Genomic DNA, 9,744 nt, shown 5'->3' on the forward strand with positions numbered 1-9,744 from the left:
AAACTTACAACTTCAACTGTATATCTGTATAATCAGTCCTCTGATGTTATAGGAAGGGGAATAAATTAAATGTTTACATTGCAGAGCTACAATTGACCAATGGCAAATGATAGAAGTCTATGGACAATAACATTCCCTAATCCCACACTGCTTGCAATCAGGAATGCTTGTCACAGTCCAGGATCACAGTTTCTAATCTATTTCTTCAGAACCTCCAGGCAGACCCTTGGAAATAAATGCTCAGCAGTTTTTCATGATTGTTCTTAAATGTTGCAAGAAATTATTTTCATCAACTCGTCCTACAGTCGTGTCAAAAAGTTTTGAGAATGACACAAATATGAATTTCCATATAGTTTGCTGCTTCAGTGTCTTTAGATATTTTTGTCAGATGTTACTATGGAATACTAAAGTATAATTTCAAGCATTTCATAACTGTCAAAGGCTTTTATTGGCAATTACATGAAGTTAATGCAAAGAGTCAATAGTTGCAGTGTTGACCCTTCTTTTTCAAGAAATCTGCAATCCACCCTGGCATGCTGTCAATTAACTTCTGGGCCAAATCCTGACTGATGACAGCCCTTTCTTGCATAATCAATGCTTGGAGTTTGTCAGAATTTGTGGGTTTTAGTTTGTCCACCCGCCTCTTGAGGATTGACCACAAGTTCTCAATGGGATTAAGGTCTCTGGAGTTTCCTGGCCATGGACCCAAAATATTGATGTTTTGTTCCCCGAGCCACTTAGTTATCACTTTTGCCTTATGGCAAGGTGCTCCATCATGCTGGAAAAGGCATTGCTCATCACCAAACTGTTCCTGGATGGTTGGGAGAAGTTGCTCTCTGAGGATGTGTTGGTACCATTCTTTATTCATGGCTGTGTTCTTAGGCAAACTTGTGAGTGAGCCCACTCCCTTGGCTGAGAAGCAACCCCACACATGAATGGTCTCAGGATGCTTTACTGTTGGCATGACACAGGACTGATGGTAGCGCTCACCTTGTCTTCTCCGGACAAGCTTTTTTCCGGATGCCCCAAACAATCGGAAAGGGGATTCATCAGAGAAAATGACAGTTTAATCCCTGTACCTTTTGCAGAATATCAGTCTGTCCTTGATGTTTTTCCTGGAGAGAAGTGGCTTCTTTGATGCCCTTCTTGATACCAGGCCATCCTCCAAAAGTCTTCACCTAACTGTGCGTGCAGATGCACTCACACCTGCCTGCTGCCATTCCTGAGCAAGCTCTGTACTGGTGGTGCCCCGATCACGCAGCTGAATCAACTTTAGGAGACGGTCCTGGCGCTTGCTGGACTTTCTTGGTCGCACAGAAGCCTTCACAACAATTGAACCGCTCTCCTTGAAGTTCTTGATGATCCAATAAATGGTTGATTTAGGTGCAATCTTACTGGCAGCAATATCCTTGCCTGTGAAGCCCTTTTTTTGCAAAGCAATGATGAGACGGCACGTGTTTCCTTGCAGGTAACCATGTTTGACAGAGGAAGAACAATGATTCCAAGCACCACCCTCCTTTTGAAGCTTCTAGTCTGTTATTCAAACTCAATCAGCATGACAAAGTGATCTCCAGCCTTGTCCCCGTCAACACTCACACCTGTGTTAATGAGAGAATCACTGACATGATGTCAGCTGGTCCTTTTGTGGCAGGGCTGAAATGCAGTGGAAATGTTTTGGGGGGATTACGTTCCTTTGCATGGCAAAGAGGGACTTTGTAATTAATTGCAATTCATCTGATCACTCTTCATAACATTCTGGAGTATATGCAAATTGCCATCATACAAACTGAGGCAGCAGACTTTGTCAAAATGTATAGTTGTGTCATTCTCAAAACGTTTGACCACGACTGTACATGAAGTTACTAGAGGGTAGCATGCAGTGGAAATGTATCTACAGTACACACACGAATATTGATTTAGAATGGAACACCCTAAACACTACTACTGTGACATTAGGAATGTTTCTTTTTTGATTTGATGCTGTTGACAGATACAGTATAATCCTATATTTTTAGACATGGTCCTATTTAATATTTTATAACCCTGTTTATTAGAAAGAAAAATCTTAAATAGACATGTTACAGCATTCTAAAGATAAACATTTCAAACACTAGCCACTCCTTTTCCCTAGTTTTGCGTTCAATGGCCTGTAACCAATAGGTGTTGATCTCTCTCCAGGAACCAAAGAAAAAACATATATATAGGAGCCAACGCAATCACAACACTGGAGTAATCTGAAATAATCTGCCCCAATGTCACGTAAAGTCCAAACAACAGCTTTGTCTCACACAAAGCACCCAGAGCATGTGCTCACTGAATTTCCGATTGATACAGTATACTGCATGTATAGAAATATCTCAATGAGTGCATGTGAGCCCATCCTCTTTCCTAGTGTTTGTTTACCAAACCATAGTTTTTATAGCAGTCACTTACTATGGGTTAAAATAAACCCAAATCATCTATTTCAATGGAATGTAATGATTGGTTCGTTCCAATGCATTTGAAGTAGGGTATAGATTGGGCATTTTGTGGACATTTTTGTTCCAGTCTATTACAGACATACTATATAATCTACTATAATCTACTTTAGCAGATGGCTATGTTGTCGTTTTTTGCCAATAACTCACATTGGGGTTGCAGAGGTCCACATCAGTAACAGAGAGAGAGACACCCTGGGGCGAGGGGTCTCGTTTCAGGCTCTCATCTTGGTACAGATCCTGGTGTTTGTCCTTGGCCCGGGGCAGGGTGTAGTCATGGGCATAAACGGGGTAGTCTGTGAGGGGCCTGCGACAGATGTGGTAGGATGTCCCACAGGCCTGAACGTTCTCAGCTGGGTTACTCCAGCAATGGTTCCTAGGATGAGCTCCAGGGCCTCCAGGCCCGGTCCTCAGCTCCATGGCACCCGGGGCTAGGGTAGCATTCTCCTGGGCTGATGGTAGTACAGACTCACAATCAGCAGCTGACCTCCGGACCACATCCAGATACGGTCCTGCCATCACTGGGATGGGCCCTGCTGCGTGGTGACCGGAGAAGAAGGGGACAGAAATGAACATCGAAATTATCGATATTCATCAAAATTGTATAGAACACATGTTTTGTCATGCTTTGTTATGTTGTTACTATCTATGTCAATATGATCAAGGAGACATACCATAAGTGTTGTGGTCTGTGGTAGATTCCTTACTTCGTGTGGTGTCCTGATTTTTCTTGGCCCATTCTTTTCCATTTTTTGTACTCCCTTTCTTACAAGTCTTCTGATTCCCAGGCTTTTGACTCCCAGGCTTTTGACTCCCAGGCTTTTGACTCCCAGGCTTTGGACTCCCAGGCTTTTGACTCCCAGGCTTTTGACTCCCAGGCTTTGGACTCCCAGGCTTTGGACTCCCAGGCTTTGGACTCCCAGGCTTTGGACTCCCAGGCTTTGGACTCCCAGGCTTTGGACTCCCAGGCTTTGGACTCCCAGGCTTTGGACTCCCAGGCTTTTGACTCCCAGGCTTTGGACTCCCAGGCTTTTGGCTCCTTTTGATTGGCATTCTGGGCCTGGCCACTTCCCTGTTGTCATTGACAATCTGGAGTGTCACAAAAATCAAACACATAATAAAAACATGTCTGTTTTGGAGGTTGTCAATAACCACATTTCCATTCACAGTTTTTATCCAACTAAAGTCATCATATAAAAAATTATAATAATGTGGAGGAGGGGGGACATTTATGACGAAATGTGAGGTATATAAACCAATGTACATGGTATTATGACCAGAGCTCTCGAGAATAAACGCTATTGATTAATTTTGATGGCTGGTCTCTGTCCATTTTATGCAAATAAGAACTTTACAAATCCTTAGAAACGGACAGAGTGTTTTAATTGAATTGGTTAATGAACACATAATAACTAAATTAATCTAACAATTACACTATTACAACTTTGAAGAGTAAGTTGAAAATTGGATTGAGTTCCTACAACTGCAAAAAATATTTGGGGAACCACTGATGTAGCACTGATTCTGTGAGCTGTTGGCTAGAGCACATGTGCCAAGACCAGAGTAGGCCCATTTGGTATTTAACGCAACAGTTTGTGACAAAACTATCGGTAGAGTTGAAAATGCGATGGAAACATTTTGAACTTTAGGTACATGAAATCTTAAGAGAAGATGTACATTTTGTGTGCAATACGTCATCACACATGGATTTGTATCTGCAAAAAGTCAATATGGTGGAAACACCACTGGTGTAAAAATATGTCACCAATTGGATGGAAACCTAGCTATTGTCAGGTTCAAAAAGCTCAGTCGTGTCTTATGGTGGTTTTACGGGTTAGTATTATGAAAAGCTAGTCATGCATTTTTTCTGGGTGAGATGCTGGCACTACTGGTGTCCAAATCCCATTTTCGGATACCAGCACACTGCACTAGTCTTGTTAGCATCTGTGCCAAGCTGCCAACACAGCGACTGAGAGAGGCTCTGAGTGCCCAAATGTGGATCCACTCCAACACCATTGGCAAGCAATACCATGTCTGGACCACACTGTGAATTAGTTAGAGTAGGCACTCCCTTAGCACTCCCATGGTGCCACCCCAGCAACCCACCCGTCTTTGCCATGTGGCCCAGAGATTATGGGGGCATAGTGGTACCCATCTCCCAGCTGAGCCATCTGTACAGCATTGAAACTTAATCAGCATTTGTGTTAAGTGATTGCCCAATTTAAAGCCAAGAGGCTCGTTGGATGTGAAAACAGGCAGATCAACATCCCATTATAAGATTGTAAAACTCTGAGCTGGCATGGAATGGGCAGCATGGAGTCTGCTGCCGATCATTTACCAGGTCTCTCTGCCGGCTGTTGGGCCTGTCTGGATTCTGAGCCCAGCCATCGTAACTCACCATCTACATACAACAACAGAAAGTAAACAATTATTAAATCAACTTTAGGAAAGAATAGATAGAGCAAATAGAAAATGTTTAATTGTAAACAAATTGTACAAGCTCATGGTACTGGACAAAGTGAAGGATAGGTATTTTCCCCAACCTGAGTTGGTGATATTGGTGGGGTTGGTGGTTTTTCATTCTTCTTTATGCTCGACTCGCGTCCTCCTCTTCCTCCTTTGGTCTTGACATTGGTTCTGATCATGGCTTTGGCCTGGACCTCAGTTCTGAGCATGGGCTTGACCATCTCTGAACAACAGAGTCACACCAGTCAGAAGTCTCTCTAAACTCCCAAACCTTGATAGGTAATGTTCCAATATAACACTGTGATTGAGACTTTTATTTTGAGATATAATCTCTTGTGTCCATTCACAATCACATTTAGTTTCAGTACTATACAGTGAAGTCTACCCTGTGTCTCAAGTACTAGACACTAATGCAATGCCCCCACCACAACTTCATGTACTGTAGTACACTGACTAAATGACACATGCCCTGCACTTCCCCCAGTGTTACAAAACGAATATCCTGTTGGCACAGTGCATTCGGAAAGTATTCAGACCCCTTGACTTTTTTCACATTTTGTTACGTTACAGCCTTATTCTAAAAAGTATTAAATAATCAATTTTCCTCATCAATCTACACAAAATACCCAATAATGTCAAAGCGTCAGGTTTTTAGATTTTTTATCAAATGTATTTTTTGTTTAAAGACCTTATTTTACATAAGTATTCAGAACCTTTGCTATGAGACTTGAAATTGAGCTCAGGTGTATCCTGTTTCCATTGATCATCCTTGAGATGTTTCAACAATTTGATTGGAGTCCACCTGTGGTAAATTAAATTTATTGGACATGATTTGGAAAGGCACACGCCTGTCTATGTAAGGTTCCACAGTTGACAGTGCATGTCAGAGCAACACCCAAGCCATGAGGTCGAAGGAATTGTCCGTAGAGCACCGAGACAAGATTGTGTCGAGGCACAGATCTGGGGAAGGGTACCAAAAAATGTCTGTAGCATTGAAGGTCCCCAAGAACACAGTGGCCTCCATCATTCTTAATTGGAAGAAGTTTGGAACCACCAAGACTCTTCCTAGAGCTGGCTGCCCAGCCAAACTGAGCAATCAGGGTAGAAGGGCCTTGGTCAGGGAGGTGACCAAGAACCCGATGGTCACTCTGACAGAGCTTCAGAGTTCCTCTGTGGAGATGGGAGGACCTTCCAGAAGGACAACCGTCTCTGCAGCACTCCACCAAACAGGCCTTTATGGTAGAGTGGCCAGACGGATTTGCCAAAAGGCACTTGAAAGACTCTCAGACCATGAGGAGCAATATTCTCTTGTCTGATGAAACCAAGCTTTAACTATTTGGCCTGAATGCCAAGAGTCACATCTGGAGGAAACCTGGTACCATCCCTACGATGAAGCATGGTGGAGGCAGCATCATGCTGTGGGGATGTTTTTCAGTGGCAGTTGCTGGGAGACTAGCCAGGATCGAGGGAAAGATGAACGGAGCAAAGTAGAGAGATCCTTGATTAAAACTGGCTCCAGAGTGCTCAGGCTTCAGACTGGGGCGAAAGTTCACAACGACCCTAACTAAGCACACAGCAAAGACAACGCAGTAGTGGCTTTGGGACAAGTCTCTGGATGTCCTTGAGTGGCCCAGCCAGAGCCTGGACTTGAACCCAATCTAACATCTCTGGAGAGACTTGAAAATAGCTGTGCAGCGACGCTCCCCATCCAACCTGACAGAGCTTGAGAGGATCTGCAGATATGAATGGGAGAAACTCCCCAAATACAGGTGCGCCCAGCTTGTAACGTCACACCCAAGAAGACTCAAGGATGTAATCACTGCCAAAGATGCTTCAACATAGTTCTGAGTAAAGGGTAAATGTGTAAATGTGTAAACTTGATACATAATTATTATTTTTTACAAACATTTCTGAAAACGTTATTGTGGGGTTTTGTGTGTAGATTGATGACAGGGAAAAACAATTTGATCAATTTTAGAATAAGGCTGTAACATAACAAAATGTAGAAAAAGTGAAGGGGTCTGAATACTTTCTGAATGCACTGTAATTCATCCAAGGCCTGACACCCAAGTGTGTTAAGAAAAGCTCCCGTCTACACAACACTCTACGTAAGAGAGATTTGGGTGCTATGGAAATCTCATCAGACACTTGAAAACTGTAGGCCACACTCAAGTGACGCCAAAGCCAGATTCCATATTGTGGAGTGTCTAAATGAAAGCATGTGAATAGATCCGCTTAACCTCAAACTCCCCAAACAATTTACCTTCGTTTTGATTGTTCTCAATGTTGACTAAATCTAAATCGTTTTCTGGAGGGACTTTGGCGGGCAGCCAGAGAACAGTATTGCCGCTGGCAGCGGCATGATCTGCAGGGAGAGAAATCAAAACTGTTAAGGGTTTATTTGGCTGACCAAGTTCAGGTCAGGCCACAGTGAAAACAAAATGGAGGCCCTAAGTACCACAGACAGTCAAGTAGGTTACCCTGTGGCCGGCTATGAGCGTTTAAGCTTTCCAATTTTATTTTTGAATGTGTCCTCCTCCCTCAAACAAGTTTTGCAACAAAATACTGTAGTAGACTCCTGGGACAAGTGCCAGTGATCTTTTTACCTCATTGGGCGCAAAAACATCTAGAGATTTGGTCCAATACTCTCTTGGCAATGTAACTGTTTTTCTGTGCATTGCTCATGTTTGACTATTCTGTTGAAAATGTGTGTCTGGCTAATGCTAAACTGTTGATTGATCGTCTTTCAGAACTTCTTGAGTGTAGGGGGCAGGATTTTTGTTTTTGGCTAAACAAAGTACCCATTTGAAACTGCCTATTTCTCAGGCCCAGAAACTAGAATATGCATATAATTGTCAGATTAGGATAGAAAATACTCTAAAGTTACCAAAACTGTCAAAATATTGTCTGTGAGTATAACAGAACTGATATTGCAGGCGAAAACCTGAGGAAAATCCAACAAGGAAGTGCTGTTTTTCCTGAAAGCTCTCTGTTCCAATGGATGCCTTGCCTCCATTTAAAGGGATATCAACCAGATTAATTTTCCTATGGCTTCGTCATGGTGTCAGTCTTTAGACATAGTTTCAGGCTTTTATTTTGAAAAATGAGCACGAAAGATAACATCGCGTCAGTGGATAGCTGGGTGTTCGCAGAGTTTTGCTTGATCAACAGAATGGGACAGCAATTGTCTCTCCCTCCCCTATTGAAAAAGCGACAGACCCGGTTGATATATTATCGATAATATATTTTTAAAACAACCTGAGGATTGATTATAAAAAACGTTTGACGTGTTTCTGTGGACATTACGGATACTATTTGGAATTTTAGTTTGCGATGTCGTGACCGCTCGAGCCTGTGGATTTCTGAACATAACGCGCCAAACAAATGGAGGTATTTTGCATATAAAAATAATCTTTATGGAACAAAAGGAACATTTATTGTGTAACTGGGAGTCTCGTGAGTGCAAACATCCGAAGATCATCAAAGGCAAGCAATTTAATCTATTGATTTTCTGACTTTCGTGACCAATCTACTTGGCTGCTAGGTTTTTGTAATATTTTGTCTACTGAGAGAGATGTTCTTACATAAACGCTTGTTATGCTTTCGCCGAAAAGCTGTACTGAAATCTGACCCTCCAGGTGGATTAACAACAAGCTCAACTGTGTTTTGCTATATTGCACTTGTGATTTCATGAAAATTCAATATTTGTAATTTGGCGCACTGCAATTCAGCGGGTGTTGATGAAAATGATCCCGCTAACGGGATGGGTGCGTCAAGAAGTTAAACGGGTGTCCTGACTCTCTGTGGTCACTAAAGATCCCATGGCACTTATCATAAGAGTAGGGGTGTTAATCCCGGTGTCCTGGCTAAATTCCCAATCTGGCCCTCATACCATCATGGCCACCGAATCATCCCCAGCTTCCAACTGACTCATTTCATCCCCCCTCCTCTCCGCTGTAACTCTTCCCCAGGCCGTTGCTGTAAATGAGAATGTGATCTCAGTCAATTTACCTGGTCAAATAAGGGTCAAATAAAAAATTCAATAAAATTGTATTTTTATTCTTAGTGGTATAGTATATAATTTAGTCACACTCTTGCTGCTGGTGATTCTCTGATCCACCTCTACGCAGACGACACCATTCTGTACACTGGCCCTTCTTTGGAAACTGTGTTATCTAACCTCCAGATGAGCTTCAATGCCATACAACTCTCCTTCTGTGGCCTCCAACTGCTCTTAAATGCAAGTTAAACTAAATGCATGCTCTTCAACTGATTGCTGCCCACACCTGCCCGCCTGTCCCGCATCACTACTCTGGACGGTTCTGACTTAGAATATGTGGACAACTACAAATACCTAGGTGTCTGATTAGACTGTAAACTCTGCTTCCAGACTCACATTAAGCATCTCCAATCCAAAATTAAATCAAGAATCGGCATCCTATTTCGCAACAAAGCATCCTTCACTCATGCTGCCAAACATACCCTCGTAAAACTGACTATCCTACCGATCCTTGACTTCGGCGATGTCATTTACAAAATAGCCTCCAACACTCTACTCAGCAAATTGGATGCAATCTATCACAGTGCCATCCGTTTTGTCACCAAAGCCCAATATACTACTCACCACTGCGACCTGTATGCTCTCGTTGACTGGCCCTCGCTTCATATTCATTGCCAAACCCACTGGCTCCAGGTCATCTATAAGTCTATGCTAGGTAAAGCCCCACCTTATCTCAGCTCACTAGTCACCATAGCAGCACCCACCAGTAGCACGCGCTCCAGCAGGTATATTTCACTGATC

General features: G+C 42.7%; 1 protein-coding gene across 1 annotated transcript; it reads right to left on the reverse strand.

Moving 5' to 3' along the window:
• Positions 1-2,597: 2,597 nt before the first annotated feature.
• Positions 2,598-7,314, reverse strand: LOC110504082 (uncharacterized). The gene is made up of 5 exons (XM_036961818.2): positions 7,207-7,314; positions 5,021-5,166; positions 4,816-4,878; positions 3,152-3,566; positions 2,598-3,013 (listed from the first exon to the last, which is right to left on the reverse strand). The coding sequence occupies exons 2-5, from the start codon at positions 5,162-5,164 to the stop codon at positions 2,598-2,600; spliced, it is 1,038 nt and encodes a 345-aa protein (XP_036817713.2). The 5' UTR covers positions 5,165-5,166; positions 7,207-7,314.
• Between the last annotated feature and the right edge of the window lie 2,430 nt (positions 7,315-9,744).

This window comes from Oncorhynchus mykiss, chromosome 24 (genome assembly GCF_057628025.1).
Source record: "Oncorhynchus mykiss isolate SJ-2025 chromosome 24, ASM5762802v1, whole genome shotgun sequence".
Taxonomy (NCBI): domain Eukaryota; kingdom Metazoa; phylum Chordata; class Actinopteri; order Salmoniformes; family Salmonidae; genus Oncorhynchus; species Oncorhynchus mykiss.